The sequence below is a fragment of the Pollachius pollachius genome (genome assembly GCF_949987615.1).
Source record: "Pollachius pollachius genome assembly, chromosome: 17".
Classification (NCBI taxonomy): Eukaryota; Metazoa; Chordata; class Actinopteri; order Gadiformes; family Gadidae; genus Pollachius; species Pollachius pollachius.
The window spans coordinates 11,384,289-11,408,095 of record NC_136950.1 but is presented as its reverse complement, the minus strand read 5'-3'; the positions used below and the strand labels follow the sequence as shown (position 1 = coordinate 11,408,095).

Here is a 23,807-nt window from a genome sequence, read left to right as displayed (position 1 = left end):
AAACCGACTTGAAAATAGCCTCTCAAAACGTCATTCATCTTGTTTATTACGAGGGCCGGCCCTGCTTTTGAACTGTGGCCTCACCCTGTGTGGATGTAAGCGACACAAGGGCAGCACCACTGAGTGCACGGCTTCCACCCGCTTTGTGTCCACTGAAAACAACACAACCTTCACTGGCAGACCATACAGTCCCTGAAAACACCAACTCATCAACGAACAAACGTAAGCTTCTAAAAGGGGAAAAAGTCTGATAATATAGTTGTTGCACACTGCCCTAACATCACCAAAACTGAACTAGCAAATGTTGAGAGAAGTTGGCAACATGTTGGTGTGTGTTGGGATTTATTGATATTTGATGAGGCCGTGTGCACGCACCTTAAGGCATCATAGAAAAACAATTATTGACATGCGATTAACTGAAAGGAAAAACAGCGAGTTCAAAATAACACTTTAGCAAGACATATGACCTGTGAAACGAATATAAAAGCCTCAGGGGAAATGCGGGGAGGAAGGGATTAGGCCCAGCAGGGGGGGAGCTAAACCTGGTCCACAGGACCCCTGGACAGCTGTACTTATTATTCCAATGGTTACCAAGGTTTTGTTTAGGGTACGTAATTGTAGCGAGACCCCAAGCATCGGCAAATGCATTTTGTCGCGTGTGTCAGTATATGCGTGTGTATGTGTGTGGTCCGTGTTCCCATCTGTTCCCACCAGCCAGCACCCCCCCCCCCCTGCCTTAACCCCACCAGGAGTAAACAAACCGATTGGTTGATTTTCTGTCGCGCTCATTCCACCTCGAGGCGAAACGCCGCCACTGCCGCCCAAACGCCGCGCTCCCTGCCTTCGATATAACCCGACGGATTTCTATCCAACGTCCCTTCTGAAGGCTTGTTAATTGCAAACTTCAACCGAGGAAACAATCAGTAACGGTGGGTATCCTGTTGATTGAATAGATTTTCCCTCTGTCTCTCTCGCTGGACCCTCGCGGGACCCTGTGTATGTGGAGTAATGGGGGGGGGGGGCTGGGGGCTCCGTATTGACCCTGTCCACATGTACGGAGCGCCGCTATGTTCAGGGTGGATGCAGATGATGTAAACCAAAGGGCTGAGACCCATATGGATCATCACACCGTGTCGTGGCCATGTGGTCTCCCTACTACCACCCTGCCTGGAGACTAATGTTATCCCACGCACACGCACACACACACACACGCATGTGCACACACACATGTGCACACACAGAATTGACTACACACATACAAGCAAATAGGAATGTGAACACATAAGAACACAAACATAGGCACCCACAAACACACAGCAGGAGGCCGCAGTGCGCAGGATTGGACAAACAAATCCATGCATACACAAACACACACACATACGTGCTTCAATAAATACACACACACGGGGTGAGGTTGGTGTGCGCCCTCATCAATAAGGCCCCTGACGTGTTTAAAGAGGTCTAAATGGAGCGTGCTCCAGCGGCTGTGGGCGATCACAGAGGAGATCGTTCTCTCTCTTTGTGGACACACAGCTAAACTCAGAGCGAGACTCCTGCCAACAACAAGGAACACAAAGAAAGCAATGACCCATCGGTTCAATAATTACAGGGAAATCAGACAACGTGTGTGTATATGTGTTTGATTGCTTTTCTAAAATCACCTGAATTCACTGTGACATCGTGCAAGGAGAAAGGGCCATGATTCAAGTTTTCTGTTTCCGTCTGTGTGTTTTTGGTTCTTTATGAAAGTTCAAGTGGGATAGGAGGTTGATGTCAAATCTCATTTGAGCGCAGCCTGGGAAGTAATTTTGACAAAGGGCTTTATAACAGCAACTCGACTGGAGAGGAACAGAAAGGAGGTGAACATTAAGATGGAATTAATTCACAATAAATTGGAGAAGATCATTTTTTTCTCCCTCCTCCTCCTCCTCTATGTTTGAAGGGCTCAAGACAAAAGAAGGCAGTGTGCCAGAACAGCACGATAATCCCAAATGTGCCGCTACTGTTATCATTAGTTCACTGGAGGCAGCGCTTTTCCTCCCTCTCTCCCTCTCTCCCTGTCTCTCTACCGCTCTCTGTCTATCACACCCCTCTCCCTCCCTTTCCCCATGGCACTCTCCTTCTCCCGTTCTGTCGTCTAAACCCTCTCTGCTAATCTCTCCTTGATCCCTTAACCAAGCAAACCTGCACCAGCTCCACTACTGATTAGCCTGCCGTGACACACACACACACACACACACACACACACACACACACACACACACACACACACACACACACACACACAAACACACACATGACAACACACACAAAAAACACAGACACAGACACACACACCCACACCCACACACACACACACACACACAAACACCCACATTGAGCTTCTTGCAGCATACACACGAATAAAGAAAATAAACAATACATTTATTTTGAAGACATTTAGATCCCTCCCCAGAAGAAATGCTCACAAAAATGACACAACCGGCCAACAATCTGGAAAAGAGACAGCTTTCAAGTGGTGTTTCCCAACACCTTCCCTCCAAGTTCTCCTACGCTCCACTTGGTTTGGCTTCCATCGAGCTTCGCTGATGGATTGAGTAACAGCCCTGTCACCCATAACAGACTTAGGGTTGAGGGGGCCAAGAGAGCCAGAGAGAGGTGGGTCCTGTCCAGTTTCTCCAGCAGCCGTCCGTAGCCATGAGCCATTGGACTGCAGTCGATCGAGAGCCGCTCCTTGTGAACAGTGACTTGCAAACGCTGAGGGCAACTGAACGGGGGTCTTGCATCATAGGTCGCGGTCATCGCAGTGAGACAGAACAGGCTTTCTGGGTGTCTCTGAAAATGTCCACTGAGTGGGGGGAAATGGGAAAGCCACTTCAGGGCATAGAGGCAGAGAGGACGTCCCTGATTAGAGCAGCCGTGTTCAGACTGCTCGTAGGAAAACATGGGGGAAAGACAAATTCACAGCCAGAGTGGAAATCATGTAAATTTACTTCATCAAAAGGAGTAGTCTCATGCCGGAAGGACACGGAAGGACACAGGACACCCCCCACCCATAAAAAATAGGAAAAGGTGGAAATGAATGAATCAAAATGGACAATGAAAATTCAATGCTGTGTTTGCATATGTGTGTGTGTGTGCACAAAAGACAATGAATTGTTGACGTGGACTCAAAGGGGAGGGCGATTGTGTGTGTGCATGCATGCATATGTGTTTGTGAGTGTGTATGTGTGTGTGTGTGTCTTTATGAGTGTGTGCGTGTGTGTGCGTACATGAACGCGTGCATCCATGTATGTATGTGTGCAATCTAGTGTTGGTGTGTGTGCCTGCGTGCGTAGCTACGTGTGCGTGTGGATGCAATTGGCTTTTCACATCCCCGTTGAATGAAGCCCTCATCAAAAGCGGGTCCAAATGACATGTAAATGTGGGGCTTTCAAAGCTTAAGCACAGATTCTGCCAACAGGCAGCACAGAGATGTAGTCAGGGTGCGTGTGTTGTGGCACAATGGAGGCTGGGCCCCCTCCAGGCCAGAGAGACAGAGAGACAGAGAGACAGAGAGCCAGAGAGAGAGAGACGGAGAGAGAGAGAGAGAGAGAGAGAGAGAGAGAGAGAGAATGAGAGAGAGAGAGACAGAAAGAGAGCGAAAGAGAGAGAGAGAGACGGAGAGAGAGAGAGAGAGAGAAAGAGAGAGAGAGACAGAGAGAAAGACAGAGAGAGAGAGAGAGAGACAGAGAGAGAGAGAGAGAGAGAGAGAGAGAGAGAGGGTAGTGGTTCTGGGGAGAGAGAGGGGGGAACACAAATGACATCTGCCGTACTTGGAAGCAGGAAAATGATCCCGCCAGGACCAGGAGTCAGAAACGTGGCACCGCAGAACTACAAATCCCACCCCCCCCCCCCAAACCCCTGCCCAACCGACCTATCATTGTTTCTGGTCGGCGCAGAGTGTGTTTGAGGGGAAACCGAGAGAGTGTGTGAGATGGGTAGACAGATAATAGAGAGAGAGAGAGTGAGGGAGAGAGAGAGAGCGACACACCGTGGATCCTCATAGGACCCTGCCTTTGTTTTCCTCTGAAGCACACTGCCCCCCCCCCCCCCCCCCCCCCCCACCCCACGCAACCACCTCCGCTGGGAGAGTTTGACGGACAGCTATCTGTGTGCCAGTCTATTATGTGATTCCTATCACACAACAGAAGCCTCACCACCACCAACCCCACCCCTACCCCGCTGCTCCCCCGTCTCAACCTCACTCATACTATTCAGAGTGAGGGGGGGACGGAAAATACATATTCCCCATCGCAAAACAGACTCCGGCTTGTCACTCCCCGCACGTCTGGAGGAGAAATGAAAATCATTCGATTCGTATCCACAACAACAGTGGGAGGCAGCGGCGCAAGGAGGGAAAGAAGAAGAAGAAGAAAACAAACGAAAAAGAAGATGAAGACGAAGAAGATGATGAAGATTAAGAAGAGGGAGAAGACAACGACGAAGACGTTGAAGACCAAGGGCGTAGGAACCAGGGGGGACGGAGGGGACGTGAAAGATATTTTATTTTATTTTGAAAGCGCAACACAGCGTCTTGCCACCGCTTCTTATTCTAAAAACTGGATGATTGAGCAATTAAAGAATTGATTTGATATTTATCAGTTTATTGCTGCCATTCAAAATGTGTTTTCCTTTACATTTACAAATGTATCTTTTTAGTAGAATAAAATATATTTGTGAATTTTTTGAGTGTATTTAATTTATAGGGTTAGACAAAGGGTTATACATATTTCTGTTCAAACCATTGACGGATCTGTCAGGTTTCCGCTATGTGTCCCCCCCAACGTTAAACTCATTCCTACGCCCCTGTTGAAGACATACACATAGACGAAGGTGAAGAGGACTTAGAAGAAGAAGAAGTAGTTAATTTTAATTTCTACAGGTGTACACCTGTACAAAATGAATTCGGTTCACGGGATAGAAAAGACGCAAAAAAATAGAAAAGTCCTGTTCCATAGCAAGACAAAGCGAGGAACAACTAATGGAAGGCTTTTGCAGGGGCAGGTGGGAGAACGGGCGACGGCAAACTCCATGAATAAATCAACAGCCGGTATTAAAAGGAGCCAGAGCTCATGGTGTAATTAGAGCTTCTAAATCTGTGCTTTGCCCGCCATTATTCACCACACATGTACAGATCTGTGTATGGACAGGGATTCCATTACACATCATTTACTCAGAGGGGAGGGGGGAGGGCGGCCATTAAAGCCTAGTGTTAAAAGGGTAATTAGGCTAAGAATAGCCGCCAAGGTGGCCATGGGAAAGCCGTGTCCGAGCCTCTCTCCGGCGCAGGCGGAAAGCGTCCCGGGGTTGAGCGCGGGGCCTCTCCTCTATGTCTCTGCCAGCTGCGCGTCGTTAACCCAGAGGGGTTCGTCCTTTGCGTGATGCGGTGGAATCACGGGGACGTCTCAAACACTGCGCTTGGGTCGCGTTGCCATGGTGCTTAGGTTGTTGCGCACAATGCCACGACAATTGAACGTCGTCGTTCACCGTGAGGTCCCGCATTGCCGCGGCTACGGTAATTACATCGAGTTGGTCATAATGTGTTGGAGTAATGCAAAAATGAAAATGGAAAGCATATACTGTAATATAAGAAGACGCAAGCATATAGCTTATGTGTTTTTTTTAAAAGGTAATTTTTTCAGCTCTTTATTGAATTTACTCAATAGTTTTTAACCTATATCTATATATATATATATATATATATATATATATATATATATATATATATATATATATATATAGCTATATATTGAGTGTACTGTTCACCTTCATATATACAAAGATTGATTCCTCACTTTATATTGGGCTGGTACAGACTCAGTCACTCATTCATCCATTCATTCATTAGCACGGTTTGTTAATTAAGGGCATATTCAGACTGAACAAAATGGCTGTTCTACAATGGATTTCTCATACAACCGTCATGTATTCTCTCTTTGTCTTCTTCCGCTGCCACAACCGGGCGAGCATGTTAAGTGAGCGTGGCCTGTGCTAACACACTGCAGCCAGCGCTCACAACATCCTGCCTAAAATGAATTAATTGCAGCCGTCAGACAGGCCAACTGGCAGTGAGCGCTTGTCAAATGCCACTCCACGTCTTGGCTAACGTCCGCCCGGCCTCACCTCCCACAGTGATGGCTGTTTTCTCTCAACATATTCACTACAGCACAAGTACAATGGCGCAGGCCTGCAGACGTGTTGCCAGGTCCTGCTTTCCCAACCATCTCTCTCTCTCTCTCCCTCTCTCTCTCCCTCTCTCTCTCTCCCTCTCTCTCCCTCTCCCAGTCCCTCTCTCTCTGCAACATCTTCAGTCTCTTGCTCATCAAGCGGCAATCATTGATGAAGCACAGAAAATTTCCCTCCGCTTCCATTGAGACATGCAGTGATCGGTAATGAAAAATGATAGTTTCAACACGGTCATTTGATTTGATTGAGATTACCTCCGGACCAGAGATGATTTCTAATTGGTGGGGAAATAAGGGGACGCAGAGTCGCAGAGAACAATGGCACGACGAGGAGCTTGCGGGCAGGGGGAGGGGTGCTGTTCCTGTGGTGAAAGGGGGTGTCTTGCCTGGCTGCTTACCTCTGGTGCTTGCTGAGCAGGGGTAGTAGTTAGGTAGATCAGCTACTGTTGAAGGGCATACGTACAAGGGCACACACGTGTTAGTGTTGGTTAGTTGCACTGCATGCCATGTATAATAAAAGACACATGCAAATCAGAGAGAAAGAGAGAGAGAGAGAGAGAGAGAGAAAGAGAGAGAGAGAGGATGAGACAGATGGTGAAATATGCAGAATGTTGAATAAAAAACAATCCAGATAAGAGTCGTTGAGATAGTGAGCACGAGGTTGGATGGCTTTAGAGTCATGATATAAGCACGCGCCGTTCTTGGCTGCATGTCAACCTCGGTCATCTTCAGGTAAAGCAAGATGAAGGTGTTAATGTATTAGTGACGACCAAGTCCCCCCCCCCCCCACCTTCTCTTCCTTCCATTTAATCTCTCCCTCTGATCTAAATGGGATTGGAACCACTGGCTGTCGGGCCAGTTTAGCATTTTTCCATTCTGTGACAGGCCTTTTAACTCTCTCGGGTCTGGGATTTGGATTTGAGCTACTGGGGACCTATACTTTCAAGTCCCAAGACCTTAAACCAACCGCAAACTTACACACTGGGTGTCCATCAGGTGATTTCCTGAAGAATACAGTGACCAAATGTATTCCCTGAAATACATGTTTCACATCAAAGATTCAACAATTATCTTGTGTCGGCTTCCCATCTTCTTTGGATCATATTTTAAATAATATAGTAAATATCCATATGGCATGATTTTGAAGCAACGAAAAGCATGATGAAATGAGTTCACATGGTTACACACTCTTGACTCATTGCATTATTCCATCATTAAATCATCTCTTTCAACTCTCTTATGCTCAATAAAGGTTAATCATTTAAGTAGCAATTGCAAATGCCCCCCTTTAATCTAGCAATTTTCTTGTTAGAAAATGACAATTAGCTTATGATTCACTTTACTGTGTTCATGATCCCAGCATTGATTTAAATGCCACCCCCTTCACAGCCGTGCTGCAAGTTGTCAAAACGCAGTAGGAAAGGAACAACGTATTTATTCGCCTGCACAGTTTTAATAATGCTGTTCCGCCAGTGATGGACAGTCACACTATATTGATATACTGCCACCACCGTATTTCTCAAACTCGTTGGCATGCCTCGTGCAGCAACAAGGACGGCTGAGGTAAATTACATTGAGCAACAACTGGAACACTGATGTATCAAGGCTGGTGAAGATGAATTGAGGCAGTAATAGACCTTTGTCGGTGGCAGCTGTGTGTTCCTTTGAAAACGCACGTGCTGTAACTCTAGTCCGAGACTTAGTGCGGAGGAGTTGATGATGGAATATCATCTTATCAACGGATGAACTGCTCTCTAGTTCTCAGCAATGATCGTTTTCTCCCCCAGACTAATCGCATTTGTGAAGAAACGCTGACACCACTTTGGTGCGATTAGGACATGTAGGCCTACTGGAGCCATTGATAAGAGGTACATTTGCTCCGATGATAGCATGATCACGGCGCTATCAATGTTCCTCATCCATTCTGAGCATTTCCTTCCATGCGATTCCAACCTGTGTTGGACACTAAGAACATAATGGACAAGATAAGATCAGGAGCTAATTGGTAAGGTCGACCTTTGCCCTCAGAGTGCTGACTAACAGCCCTTGCATATCGACTTCCGCTCTGCATAATGTTAACCGCATGAAATGAGTAGAAGCCAGTAGCTAGCATACTCTGTATTACTGCCCATGACTAGGACTAAGTGGTAGCTAGCATACTCTGTATTACAGCCTATCACCAGGACTAAGCAGTAGCTAGCATACTCTGTATTACAGCCTATCACCCGGACTATGGTCAGCTACCGTACTATTTATTATAGCCTTTCATCAGACTATGGTCTGGTAGCGTACTCTGTATAACAGCATATCACCAGGACTATGGTCTGCTAGCGAACTCTGTATAAAAGCCTATCGCCAGGACTATGGTCAGCTACCATACTATTTATTATAGCCTATCATCACGACTAAGGTCAGCTAGTGTACTCTGTATAACAGCCTATCACCAGGACTATGGTCATCTCGCGTACTGTGTATAACAGCCTATCACCAAGACAAAGGTTTAAGTATTGACACGAACATGAGCACGGTCAATCATAATGCAGCCTGCAGTGTTCTCTGGGGGGGGGAAGGAAAGGTCATTTGGCCAGCGAAATGAAGAACCAACCCTGATACGATTTGGGAGAGGCACTATCTTTGGTTGACGCCCTTGGGTGCACAGTCTGATAAGTCCCTCACCCTAGGCACAGTTTGTGTGTGTGTCTGCCTGGCTATGTGTGTGTTGATGTGTGTCTGGGGGGGGTGTTTGTGTGTGTGTGTGTGTTTGTCGAAGTTGTCTGTGTGCACCCCTGTGTTTTGTGGTGTTGGTAATTGCATCCTCCCTCTAAATGAGGCTACCCATCATGCTCCAGAAGCTAAACTGGTCTATTTTTTCCAATTATTCTTCCTGATTTCTCCCTGAAGTACCGATCATGGAACATATAACATGCATAGAACAAAGTGAGGAAAGAAAAAGCCAACAGGAAATAGGGCATAAATGGGTGGGGGGGGGTAGTTTGGTAGTTTGAGCAAGAGAAGGCCCAGTAGAATGTGAATGGGAAGCCTGTAAAACTTCTTTGTTGAATGGACGGGCGAAGACGTTAAATCAAGATATTATTAGACCCGAAAACCTTAAACCCCTAACCCTCTAAAACTTACCTTCACTTTAAGATATACCTGTAGAAATCCTCTGTGATTATGCTACATAATAACGCTCCTCACTGCCATGACTAATGTTAAGGAATGATTCCTTAAGGTCCCCCTAGTGTAAAGTGTTAGAAGGAGACACTGTGCTTACCCAGGTCCATGCTCTTGGACTTGCGCGTCTTGACGATCTCCAGCTGGGCGGGGTTCTCAAACTGTTTGGTGCGTTTCTCCGACATGCTCTGGCGCCCGAAGCCCTCCCGCTGGAAGGAGCCGTCTGCGTCCGTGTCCGGGCTCAGCGAGCTGGGAGAGAAGAGAGCTCTCGTTAAGTCATCCTTATGCTTTGTTTTTTATATGGTGCATTAGTGTGTATATGTTTTACAGCTGATTCACTTTTCGATTTACGCAAGGGTATGTGACCCTCCGAACATGCCATAAGACCTTTTTTTTAATACGTGGATTGCAAAAAGTAAATTGGCAGGAACAATACAACATCACATCAGTTAGCTGGAATCGTAAATATAAAGCATTGTCACACACATATTCATCTGTTTTCAATAAGATATGGGATATGGAAAGTAATGTGCTGGACAAAGGCAAGTCCGTTCACTTAAGTCTAGTCTATTCAGATTGAAATTGGCATGCAATCTATGTTCCTTACATGATCACACACGGACACGCACACACACACACACACACACATCAACCCCCCCCAACACCACCGCCGTCACTTCTAATCATTCATGGCTGTTCAAGGACGTCTCCACCTCTGCTGGGTTCACCCCAGGCCAGGAGTTGTGGATGGGATGGGGATGGGCTGTTAGTGAGGCGATGCCTCCCATTTAAGGTCATAGCCCACCCCCGACCACCACCAGCACCACCTCCACCACCCCCTTACCCCATGCATTCAATCCCAGCCCCCCCCCGACACACTGTCTGGGGAGCCTGACCCATCGGTGCCTGCAGCGTCCCTTTGAGCTCTCTCTCTCTCCATCTCTGTCTAGGATCTTAATTGAAAACCCCGTCGCCGTGGAAGAGCGGAGAGAGGGGAGGAGGTGCCAGGGTGTAAGGAAAGAGGTGGTCCGCGGATATTTGCATTGCAAAGGAGAGCCTTTTCAATTAAGCGTCACACCCTTTGAGGAGCCGTGTCTCGGTGGGACACGGCCCTACATACTCTTCCGACACTTCTGTCCCTCTTGCGGTGTTTGTATCATGTTTTCCTGTGCATTTGTTTTGTCTGCGTGTTCTGCATGTTGACGGCAGTACGGTCGTTCATGCCAGGGTCCTCATTAAGCGTGCTATGCCTGTGGTGCGCGCAGGGCTGCTTGTGTTCAGAAACGTGGGTGTGCGTGTCTGTGTGCGCTCATGTGAATCTCATGTTGCCGTTGAACAGGGGGAAAGCTCTTAGGTTAAGTATGTCCTCTTGGATGTATATTCAGCACTGCAGATCCTCAACGAGGTCGTCACAGGGTTTTGCACGCATATAAAAAGTGGATCTCTCTTCATGCGAATAACTCAACTTGCATATTTTCTTCCCTCTATGGATGGCAAGGGAGACCATTGACGCTCCTGAATCGTACAATTACTGCTGTCTTAGGCACAGAGGACAATGCACCATGAGTAAGGAAGGTGGGGAGGGTTACAGATTATGAAAAATGATTCAGTGTCAAAGATACAACAGGAGCTGATCCCCCCCCCCCCCCCCCCCCCCCCCCCTTCCTTCTCTATTTTTATACCGGCGACAAGCATGGCAGGCTAAATGCTACATTTCCCAACTGCTGCGGGGCTGACGGTTGAACAAGCATAAAGAGTATGATTTTCTTTTTGTATTGCGCATGAGTTGTGTAATCTTCCGCCGTACGCCCGCTCCCGTCACTAAAAGGGCGTCACCGCAGCTTAGCTTTTCACATGCACGTTGACCTTTGAAACAGCCTATGGCTAAAGAAATCTGCTTCAAACAAGAAGAATGACCTTTACAATTTGAATATGAAAGGGGGAAGATTGAAGAAGAGACCCCCAAAGATGAAGGGACCAACAGCAGGAGCAACTTTCTGTTTTCTTCCTGCGCTCACCTGCGGTGAGGTGACAAGGCCTCATGCCCCCTTCACTCCCCTCTCCTAAGCCCTTCACCCATTGCCCAATCCCACCCTATCACCGATCCCTTGTTGCATACAGTGAACAGGCTCCCCTGTATGATCCCTATCCTCCACCACAAAACCTTCCTGGAACAACTCCTTACCGACAGCTGCGATACCGTGTTGTGTTAGACATCCACTGCAGATATGGGTTGTACATAAGGGAATAATAAGAATATAATAAATAAAAGACTCTGCTGCTGCGACGTCGACCGCGGCTGACAACCGCAACTAGAATCAAAAGAGTCTAGGGGGGGTGAGCTCTGCCTGCGCAGGCGAAAGAGAGAGAGATGACAGGGAACAATATATTATTCATTTGTTCAGTTTTCATCATTCCATTTCTTTTTTGTCTCCCACTCATCCTCGGATGCTCTCAGAATACTACCCCCTCCCCACCCAACGCCCCGATGTCAACCGCTGCAACATGTGAGACAGGGGGAGGGGAAGGCGAGGAGGGGAGGCATGGGGATGTGAAGGTGGGGATGCTTTCTGCGGGAATTTAGATTTCGGTCACTCAAGTCGCTATTGTGTGTGTAAGGGGGGGGGAGGAGGCAATCGAACACGACAGACCTCGGCATGAAGCACAGGATGGAGCAGGCGTTCTCCTTTCATCCCTTTAAAGACACCGGGCAGAAGGTAAAATAGAGAGAGAGAGAAAGACAGAGAGAGAAAGCGAGAGCAAGAGTGAGAGAGCAAATCTAGCCATGGAAAGCTGGATATGCAATCTTGGAATAGATTGGATCGGAAAGTGTTTGTGAGCAATCGCACATCAAGCGTGTGGGCATTTGCATGGCGGCGCCACCTGATCCGGTGGGAAGTCCAGCCTTTTTGTTGTTGTTTTAGTTCATCTACAATGCTTCTCCCCTATCTAAACACCCGGTGGGGGGTCAAGGGGACCCCGGAGTACCACAGGGGCCTGTGCGATAGTGGAATAGAGCCCTGCTGGGGGAGAGAGACCCTGGGTCAGTGGACAGGGCGGTGTAGCCCGGTGGGGGGTACATTGTGTTTGTTTGAGCTCGCATTGTGTCCACTTAAATCATTGTTCCTTGATCCTCAAAGTTCAAGTTTGTCTTGTGCACAAGAGCAGCAGCAGTTCAACCCCCGAACACAACCCAAATCCACACTGGCTTGCCGTGAAGCCCCATGCACGCTGGTTCTGTTTTGTCCCGCTCAGCAGCGTGAGGTGGCAGAGTACAAACAGCGCAGATATTCTGTTGATGTGTCATCCTTAACACCCTGGGTGGATGTTATTGGTTTGACAGGCGGGTGATCTTCATGCCTCATTCACCCGGGGAACAGAAAGTGCCGTGAACGCTCGTTCGCGTCTATTAAAAAGAGTTGCAGGCGCTTAATCACATCGCTGACACACACGCACACAAACGCGCGCAGACACCGTGTTTCCGCCTGCTCTCTGTTCTCGTAAAGAAACACTTATTGTCAAGTGCCTCTAATTTCAGGTGCTTTCAACTCTGATTCCAACACTTCTGCTCTGAAGGAGAGTAGCTGACAAGAAGGAAAGCGATGGACTTGACTGGTCCAGTGGGGTGGGTGAGATGGACGTGCTTAGACTTGAGGAGGCTGAAATGGACTCCTGCCTAATGGACTGCTCACTATAGGCTTTATCGAACGCCTATGTCTTGTCAAAGACAAAGAGAAGATATGTTTGACCGAGGAATAAAAACAATAATTCTAAAATTGCTTGAGCATGCGACATTGCAGAAAGCCGCCCTGGGAAACAACTCATCTGTTGGCAGTTGGATAAGTGTTGTCAAAGTCTTCTCCTCCCGTCCCCGTCTCCTCCCAGATGATTGAGACTGTCCTTGGCTGTGTCCTACATAAAAGGCCTTTTCCATCAGAATAATACATTGACTCTTCTCTCGTACTTTAAGCAGCGTTTAAAAGCAATTTTCATTCTTCAGAGCAGATGCTCTCACGACGGTCAAAAGCCCTCCTTGCTCGTCGTCTAAAATTAACGAGCGAAGCACTGCTCACGGGCAAATCCACATCCCTAACCCCGCGTTTTACATCCACTCGCTGCCTCCCTCGCAGGGAGTAAAATGTGTCAAACAACACGTCGGCAGTGTGGCTAAGTGGTGTGCACTAAAAGCCCTCCATGCACACTATTTACCCCCGTGGTTTGGGTTGCCGTTGACTTGCTCTCCCCTTTTTTCTTCTAAGCTCCACTCCTCCAATCGCTTCATCTGTCATTCTTTCAAAAACCTCCCACTGAGGAAACACAATTCAGAGAGTTTGGTCTTTTGGCCTTTTTTCTGTGCATTCAACCTTTCACCTAGTGTGACTGATGGAGATGGGGGTTGTCCTACTGATTCAGTCCACCAAACCCTAACCCTACTACAAAAACTGAACATACATTTGATCGTTGAATTAATGTTCAAAACTTTCATAGAGTGGAAATCAAATACATTTTTCATTTCACTGTATTCATTTTTCATTCAACTCGAAGCACAGAGGGTTCAAGTGAAAACTTTTCCCAGAAAATGTTTGCTCGTGAATTGCGCAAGGGCTTATTGCACCTGTGTTTACATTGCCACTAAATGGGCACAGCGGATTTGAACACACTTATGATCCGCTATAATCTTCTGCTAATTGTGATTAAGCAGAGTGGACGAGAAGTAGAAGAAGGGAGGAAGTTACTGAGGCCAGCAGGCTTCGCTCCGCTGACTTCCCCGACATCCTGGGCTGTGTTGCTGCTTTGATTGAGTTCAGCTGACGGTGAGAACAGGGTCTGTGTTCGCTTTTAGCTGTTGTTTTTATTCACAGGCACTAATGCATGTGCACGTGTGTCATGGCATCCATTGCGAGTGCATAAGCGCTCATGTGTGTTCACCGGAGGGAGAGTCGAGGTTGTGTCATGGTGCAAGGGCAAGGCCACACACAGATGCACGCACAAACACACACACACTCACACACACACACACACACACACACACACACACACACACACACAAACAGGAGTAACAGAAGCACAACCAGACAATAAAAAAATATATGGATGCATAGTTAAGATGCTAGCAGGTGAGGGATTACTACAGAGAAAAGGTCCAGTTTCATAAACCCAGAGAAGGTATTGGATTTTGTGTCTGTATATATGTGTGTGTGTGTGTGTGTGTGTGTGCGTGCGCGTGTTCGTGTACACATCTTACACTTAAAATATTTCCTTGCCAACTTCCACACAAGCCTGTGTGTTGGTGTGTGAATGTGTAGGTGTGTGTCTGTGTGTGTGTGTGTGTGTGTGTGTGTGTGTGTGTGTGTGTGTGTGTGGGCCTGAGACAAGGGCTGAGGGTATGTTTACATGAACCCCATCTAATTATGATAACGGTTCGATGGCCGGAACACATGCACTTGCTGTGCGTGGCTGATGAGGGACCCGCAATCAGGAAGTCAAATAAAGCGCTCCGTGCCGCCGGCGCTGTTGTTCCTGGAAGTTTGCTTGTTCGCGTCCAAGCGGACCGTACCCACTTTATATGTTAATTCAAGGTATTGTTTACCAACTGTTATGAGTCTAAACACTTGTGCGAAGGTGTAGAACGTGGTGTGCGTATGTGAGTGTGAGTGTGAGTGTGTATGTTTTTGTGTGTGTGTGTTTGTGTGTGTACAACAAGGATATTTGTGTAAGTCTTTTTGACCGACTGTCAGGGCTGTCTGGGAAGCGAGGCAGTCACCTGTGACATCTCCCAGCCAGACAACTGGACGTGGTCCAATTCTCTCACTCAACATTTTACTTTCTTGCCCTATCTCTCTGGTTCTCCCTTTTACCCTTTCTTTTTTCAATGTCATCCATCACAATCTCTTTATAAGAATGAGCTGTGGTCACCCGTTCGGTCACAGTTATGGGAATGGATTTGTATCCACGAGGACTGTGATAATGTGAGTCAGATGGATTACTGGTTGCAGCGCCCCTAATGGAGAACACAGGAATTAGGATTAGGAATGGGAATGCTGCTTCACACACCAGTCCTTGCCAATATCTTAGTCTTCTTTAATGTTGCTGAAATATCAACTATATAATATCAAAAAAAAAATCAAATTATGCCACATTATGTTTAATGTGCTGATTCTAATTGATTCAAATTTATTGAGCATTTTGGCAGGTGAATGAGAGTTTACACATTATCTTGCTTGTGTGTGTGTCTGTGTGTGTGTGTGCGTGTGCGTGTGCGTGTGTGTGGGTGTGTGTGTACTGACACGCAAAGCACAGGGACCCACTCACAATAAACTTTCACGATCAGGCCTGTTGGAGGTACAGTTGGAGGTATAAGAATACAAATATATGTATTTTTGGAATAATATCATAACAGAGGTTAAATTAATGAATGTACTGGTGCAGTGCCGCTCAACAACTGCCTGTTCGGAAGGGGCCAATGGCTTGGCCTCCAGAACTGCTGCTTGCATCCAATCACTTATCCCAAAAAAATCACATTCGACACTGCATTTCTTTGGGTCCTCCGCAATACAGCCAACGAGTGTGAAGTCGACCGGGTGAAGGGTTGTCGAGAACATCGAAAGGACTGACGTACAGAGACTCCTTCCCTTTCTATATTTTTTGACCAGACCAAAGTCTGTTATTTATGTCAACGATTGCAGTGCACAACGATATCTCTTGGAAGTGAAATACGCACAGCGGCAAAAGTTCAGCGTGTTGATGGAGGGCAATAAATAGAACGACAACAAAAATACTGCTGCCATGGTCGGGAGGAAAGAAAACACTTTCATTCTCCTGAGAGACGTTTGCGAACCAACAACACTTTCTCTCAGCCCTAAAGGGTACCCTAGGTGAGAGATTGACACTTTTCCGAGGCACTGATGCAATACGCCCGGAGCATCCAGGATGTTGTGTTTGATTCCGTGTTTATACGTCGCACAGCGAGGCTATCACCGCTTATACAAAAAGAAAAATCCCCCTTTGTCTGGATTTTGTTTTTGTTTAGGGGTCTTGCGTCGTGTTTCTCTCGTCTCCTCTTTGTGTTTTATGAGGATGAAAGTTTCTCAGCAGGGATTGGGAAGACGCCCATGTAGGAGGGGAGGGGAATCTGTATGCAAGCTTGGAGCAGGATAAACCTCCGGGTGAACTCCTGACCTGGAGCAGTGTGTGCGGAGCTTCTTTTAGGAGTTAAAGGAAAGTTTGGAAAGTCTATAGACACGGTTCAGGGGGGATAATCATAACAGTCGTTGTCGTTACGTGCAACAATACACTCAACTATATTTTGAAATATAACAGCTAATCAGCACAGAAGAAAAAATGAATGTAATGTGATCCTTTGGGGTTTGAAAGGTTGGTGCCAAATTTAAACACTTGAAGCTGAAACTAAGCTTGTAGTATCAGTTCAAGTTAAAACTGGACAGTGTCCATGAGTCGTCGCCGCTATCGGAACGTTCAACACTGTAATATCTTGATGTAACGTAAACAATAAAACATTTTTTTAAATTATTTGGCAAACTTTGTTAAATAGGTGCATCGTACGGCTATAAAAACAAGCTAAAGAACAAACCTCTCTTTCTCTCCAACGTGCATTGTGTTTGACATTAGAGGGGGGGTAGGGGGGCTCCACTGATTAGGAATGGACCAGCAGAGCCGCCTCCCAGCCAGGCGGCCCTACAGGCTGTTTGTCAACCGGGGAGAGAGGAAGGGGAGCGTGCACTTCATCATTCTCCAGGAGGGGAACGCTCCGACGGGGGGGGGGGGGGGGGGGAACCCAACACCAGCGCACTCCCCCGTATCGCGGCGCGATAACAGGGTACGCTGACGTTACGGGCCTCCCTGATTGGACGGCGTATCCCGTGGCTCTGACTTCATGTTTGAACCGCGTTCCGAGGCCTGAACAAATAACACGTTTTGTAAAAAAAAAATAAAAACGACAAGCTCTTGGATTAATGTGCTAGTATATCATACAGCACGTATCAGCAGCAGCGGCCTTATCTCGGTTCATTTATAAATCAATGGGACGCGGGGCCTTCCTGTTTGGGGCTCGGGAAGGGGCTAACGACTGCGGAGACAAGCACAGCGAGACGGCATGGGAGGGGGGCCAAGGGGAACTTAATGGAAACATCTGGGGAAAGGGAGGAGGGAGATGTGGACGAGAGACAATCATTTACAACACACTCTGGTGCAGGAGAGATGGCCCGTATGGAGGACATGGCTGGGATTCCTCTGGCCGCACCCTGCTTACCCTCCCCACCGCAGGAGATAAGGGCGATAACATGTGGAGGAACTGAACCTGTTTGTCCAGTCATTCATCCATTCATTCATTTCAAGATGTTTAAAACGCCTACTTAGTTACCCGAAGAGAACTAATACTAATGGAGGTCAGAAATAATCCATTACCGCTCCCAGGCAGATTGATGATGGATGTTTGGCATTGTATGTGAGCTGTGTGTGGTTTAAAGGATCTGAATTTTATAACTTTTGTTCTCCATATTACATACGCTTTTTGTATGGAATTATAAAACCCCATAGGTTAAAGAAAAGATGCCCCTATCTCTGACACAGGAAAAGTGTTTGAGCTCTGAGCTGTGTGTTTGTGTGTGTATATGTGTGTGTGTGTGTGTCTGTGTGTGTGAGAGTGTGAGAGAGGGCAAATCTAAAAGCGTACAAGTCAGTCAGCATTAGTCAGTTTGTATTTGACTTAGTGTGTGAGCAGTCACGAGCATTTGAGTAAATGGGACATAAAGGCACGAAGATGCCCTGGCCCTAGTGTGTGTTTATGCTTGTGTGCGGGTTTGTGTGTGTGTGTGTGTGTGTGTGTGTGTGTGTGTGTGTGTTTGTGTATTCTAATGTTATGTTCATGCTTCCGTGCGTGTGCATTTGCGTGTGTGTGTGTGCGTGCGTGCGTGCGTGCGTGTGTTCATACTTGTGTGTGTATCGTAGTATGCATTGGGAGGAATCGTGGGAGATCTGAGCCATGAATAATTCAAAGCTACCCAAGGCAGTGATACACAGCGCCTGAGCGCACGCATCCCACACGTGTCCGCGTGCGTGCAGCGGTTGCCGGGGGAACCTGCATCTGGCAGGCCGGGGCGGCGCGTGAGAGAGTGGTGGAGTGCTGTGCTGGCATATGCTGTGGCGCTAATCCACAACGACAAACCTCTGACATCACACCAACAGCACGCTGGCCGGGCCTCTCCACTCCTCTCATCCATAATGAACGGAGGAGGGAAGAGGGAGCGACGATGAATGGATGTGGTGGAGGGGGTGACGGTCACAGAGAAACAATGCATAGCGTGGGATATGCTTTTTTCCTTACGTTATACTATTTATTATTATTGTGTCAGCTTATTGCAGTTGGGTTTCTGCGCAAGCGAGACAAAACCTTTGCATGATTTATATACTATATGAAACATCTACATCTGTATATATTAATATATGGTATAGGCATCTATATACGGCCGGTCCCTGGAGAGGCATTGACCTCTTTCAAGGATGATGAGCCCTGTCTTTATATTTTATCAACCTTACTGCCTAGGGTGAGCCGGGGGGGGAAGCCCATGGGTGTGTGTGTGTGTGTGTGTGTGTGTGTGTGTGTGTGTGTGTGTGTGTGTGTGTGTGTGTGTGTGTGTGTGTGTGAGAGAGAGAGAGTGTGAGGGGGTTGGGTGGTACGGAGGGGTGATGGTTGGAGGCCTATTCAGGTGGAACCCAGGAGAGCTTTTTACTCCCAAACTGACACATACACACTGGATCCTCTATTATTAAATGTGTGTGTGTGTGTGTGTGTGTGTGTGTGTGTGTGTGTGTGTGTGTGTGTGTGTGTGTGTGTGTGTGTGTCAGTGTAAAATGGAATAAGAATAAAAATATAAATAAATAAGACTACAATATATGTACTTTTTGGAATAATATTATAATTTGTTTTCAATAATAATATAGCAACATGCACACACACACACACACACACACACACACACACACACACACACACACACACACACACACATAATGCAATTGTACACCTGACCTTTCACAAACCCTATTCCTCTTCTCTGTGAGGAAATGCTGGAAGTCCATCACTGTATAAATGATTCATCAGATCCGACAGGCCAAAAGCAACCCGCTCACCATTCATTGTGACTGGGCAGCTCGTGGATCCAGGGCACCTGGATCCCAACCACATAGCCCATGTCCTCGTGGGAACTCGAAGACGATTGGTCGGAGAGGTGGACTGGAAGCATGGGCGGCCTATCATCTTCGATCATGACAATGTCATCCTGGGGCATGTTGACGGTGGGGGAGAGCTGGAAGTTAGCTGCGGAATGAGGAGATGGGGAAAAAAGGGGATTAGTCATTCATTCAGCTGAATATATTTATAGATATATTTATACAATTACATGAAAGAAAGAGTAAGAGAAGCAGACGGCCAATCAAAAAATGTCCCAGTCCAAGAGCTTTCATTTGATTGTTAATTAATAATTTTCATTTCAGTTGTATTAATTAAGTTGATAACTGTCACCTTCTTGCCGCTAGGGACAAAGACAGAAAATGTGTTTGGGAAGAACAAGAGAAGGAGAGAGCGAGAGCGACAGAAGGAGCAAAGGAGAGGGATCGACTGATAAACAGAGTGATGGTATTCGGCCCTGGCCCGCCCTATTCACAGAGGTCCCCGTGTTCATAACAGACCTCGAGTGCAAGTCCACGACAATGGGGGCTCCATGGCCTTAAGATTGGGTCAGATATGTGAAGGGGATGGAGAGAGAGGGTCCTTAAACCCACAAACTCAAACTAGCACTCATTAGCGCACGCACGCACGCACGCACGCACGCACGCACGCACGCACGCACGCACGCACGCACGCACACACGCACACACACACACACACACACACACAGCACAGAACCCAGCAAAAACTCTGAAAATCCAGAGTTCAATTTGCACACATGCTCGCGATTAGACTTCCGAGAAATAACGCACGCAACAACCTCCCACCTCCACCCTCGCTGCCACGGCGTCCATTCGCTCCCATTATTCCCACAGCACCGCCTTTTTTTTTGTGCAAATGTTGCTGCTCAGGGAACAATTGCATGTAATCACTCGCAGCAGACAACAATATTTACCCTGGCGCGCACTCAACTCTCCACCTAAGAGGCATTTCATTTCACTGGGGCCCTGGCAAGTGATAGATGCATATTGTTGCAGTGAATGGGGGCCCCGCTAATCAACGCGGTGATGAATTGCCTTATCTCAGCCGTTCGTCAGATAAGGGAAGGGGAAGTCGAGGCAGCCGGGGTGGACGTGACAGGGGTATTCACGAGGCGCACCTGCGCAACCGACACGGGTTCGGGACGGAGGTTCACGGTTCACGTCCTTTGCAGAGGATAAGCAGGCTGTGCTCCGGATTACACGCAGGGTTTGGGTTTCCCTGGAGACGGGACGGAGGGGGTGTTGGCAACGCGGGAGACGATTTATGGAAAGCGTCACGTGTCTTGAAATCATGGACTGTAATCCTAGTGTTGTTGCGCCGAGTCGCAGGGGTTAAGGATACCAGATGTCCAGAAGGACAGAGGAAGGGAGGTTTTCATTAAGTGTATTTCTTGAGTAAAGACGCTGGAGGATTGCCTTTCATCCGTTTATACCTTACCAGATGTATTTAAATGAACTTAAACTGTACTTTTCTTATTAAAACATTGGCTTTCCATTCCCCAAAAAATGATTCTGGCGTCATTTGGTTAAACTAAAAGTATCCACACGTTGAGAGTATATCCCACACAAAGTAACCTTGAAACACCTTTATAAACACTTGGATGAATTCCCCCTCCCCAGAGGCGTCTAGCTCCATACGACGAGCGCTTCTGTATTTGTTCTCACTTTGATATTTTCTGGCATGCTCATCCCTCTATCCAGCGCTTCCTCATCTACAGTGGTTAAAATGGCTGCCACCTCCATACAGTTGAAATGAGGGCCATTCCTCACTGGGGCAGCTAGACAAGAGAAGCCTAGGTAATTGAATCCCACCCCTTTCCCCCCTGTAATCCAGCGGAGTGGAATGTAATGATGGAATGGTCCGGCTAACTGAGGTAAGCTACCCCCTTCGTAGCCGTGCCGCTACAGGGAATGAGTTCTACGGTAGTCAACACAGAGACGGATGGTTCCGCCATTGCTTAAGCAGTGAGTTCCATCAGCATACAAAACAGGAGGCATCTTCATTATTGTGCATATCGAGTCAGAAATAGTTTTGGGAGAAAAAAATTGGCTTTTAAGTTGGTTGTTCATTTGTCATTTGCAGTAAAAAAAAGTTCAAAAGCTTAGTGTTATCTTATCGATCCACAATCAACGTATACTGTTTGTTCTTCAAACCACTGTCCATAAAGTTTGCAGGTAGAAGATGAGTGTTGAGCGCACAGGTGCTTTACTGTGTGCCGTGCAAGTGTTGCCATGTCGACAACGGCACGGCGCCTGCGGTGGCGCCTGCAGAGTTCTGTCCCCACTCCGCCGCGGTTGAAAGGTGGATCTGTTACCTCACGGTTACATCAGAAAAACACAGGGTGTTTCACCAGCACAGGGGTGAACGCCAACAGAATGGGAAAACATTGTGGCCTTGAAAATGACACTAAAAATCACACACACACGGGCCGTTGTTGAAGCACAAACACATACACACATGCACTCACACACACAGGGGTGCATAGGCACACAAACACACACAACCAAACACCAACACCGGCAACAGAGCACGTATACATCATCACACACATAACCCCACATTCAAATACACAAACACACAACGAGAAAGCACAGGTGCATACAAACACTCCTGCATAAACACACACAGACAAACACAGACAGACACAGACACAGACACACACACACACACAAACACACACACACACACACAGACGCGGCACAGAATTGCCTACAGGTTATATAAAGTCATGACCCTTTTATAATGGGATTGCATGAATTACTTGCGTGCGGTTCATTAAGTGGAGAGGCGCGGTGGCGCTTAATGAGAGTGAGAGGCTGCACACAGTGCCCCCCACTGTGGACCCCCTGACATGAGTGGCCCCACTCAGCTGCTGAAGAGCAGCTGACATCATGCCGCTGCTTCCTGGTCTTCACAATGGTAAGAGGATGTTCACTCGCAAAAGGCACATACACGCGCAAAAACGAACACAAACGAACACACAAACACACACACACACTACTATTCTATTTAATAATGTATATACGGGGGACAGGATGGTCTAGTGAACAGTCCCAGTCTAAAGGTTTTGGGTTCGATCCATAATATCAACACCTACCAGTATGTATCCTTGAAAGTTGTCCAACTCCTGCCTGCTCATTAATTAGCTGAATCTTATCTAACATCACTTTGAGTCACTTTGAATTAAAGTGTCCTTCTCAAGTTTGCAGTGCATCAGTTTGTAGTCAAATTTCAAAAACAAAGGGAGGTGTCGGAAGCAGTCATCCCCCCCGGAGGTGAGAGTGATGGTGAGACAATGGCGGTGGTAAGAAGGCCCGGTTTCCTGTGTCGCGGTGAGAATGCAGTGCGAGCCCTGGGTCTGTCACCAGGCAGATGGAATATGGGAGTCAAAAGGTGTGTATGTGTGTGTGAGTGTAAAAAATGTGTGTGTGTTTCTGCGCCAGTGTGAGTGAAAAAAGTGTGTGTGTTCATGCGTGTTTGTGTGTTTCCATGTGTGTGGGTGTGGGTGTGCGTGCGTGTGCGGCCAGGCTCAAGCCGACACACAGTGTGAGGCCTGGGGGGGTGAAGGAAGTCATGGCTGCTCATTATGGGGTGGCAACACAGTGACTTTAACGAGGCCCTGATAAAATAATGAGCCAGGCTTTTTTCCTCATTAACAGTCTCTATTTGTGCTTTGAATCGGCTTAGCTCTGAATATTATCCATACAAAAAGGGTACGAAAGGACTAAAGTAAAAACACCTCCAGCAACAGCTTGATAACATTAGTTTAGACTCATTCCATTTTTCATGTTTTTTAAGTTTTGTAGAACTGAGCTGGGTAATCAGTTGGGCGTTGAACAGATAATAATACGGTAACACTTTTTAATAAGGGTATATTCGTTTACCATTAATTAAAGTTATTTGTTTACCGTTAATTAGTTAATGGAGTAATAATAATTAACAGTAAATATCGTTAATTAGTTCATTAAAAATTACTAATGGGATTGTAATCGTTAATTAACATTAGATATTGCAGTGATAAGCATAATTATATAGCATTAGCCCAGGGGCCATGGTAACATGAACACCTTGAGTCAACATGAACACACTCATGATTAATAGACCATAAGTTAACTGTTAATTAACAGTAAGTACATTTTTAGTTCATGCTAAATACTGCCTTATTGTTAATAAAAGGT

General features: G+C 46.9%; 1 protein-coding gene across 4 annotated transcripts in view; it reads right to left on the bottom strand.

Moving 5' to 3' along the window:
- Positions 1-23,807, bottom strand: part of pard3aa (par-3 family cell polarity regulator alpha, a) — a 353,818-nt gene that overhangs the window by 108,557 nt on the left and 221,454 nt on the right. For 3 of the 4 annotated variants that reach the window (XM_079755248.1, XM_079755250.1, XM_079755249.1), the window contains exons 16-18: positions 19,551-19,737; positions 9,502-9,650; positions 6,626-6,670 (exon numbers count right to left, since the gene is read on the bottom strand). In XM_079755248.1, the coding sequence (XP_079611374.1) occupies positions 6,626-6,670; positions 9,502-9,650; positions 19,551-19,737 (381 nt within the window). The remainder of the gene's footprint in view (positions 1-6,625; positions 6,671-9,501; positions 9,651-19,550; positions 19,738-23,807) is intronic. The other variant, XM_079755251.1, reaches the window with a different exon arrangement.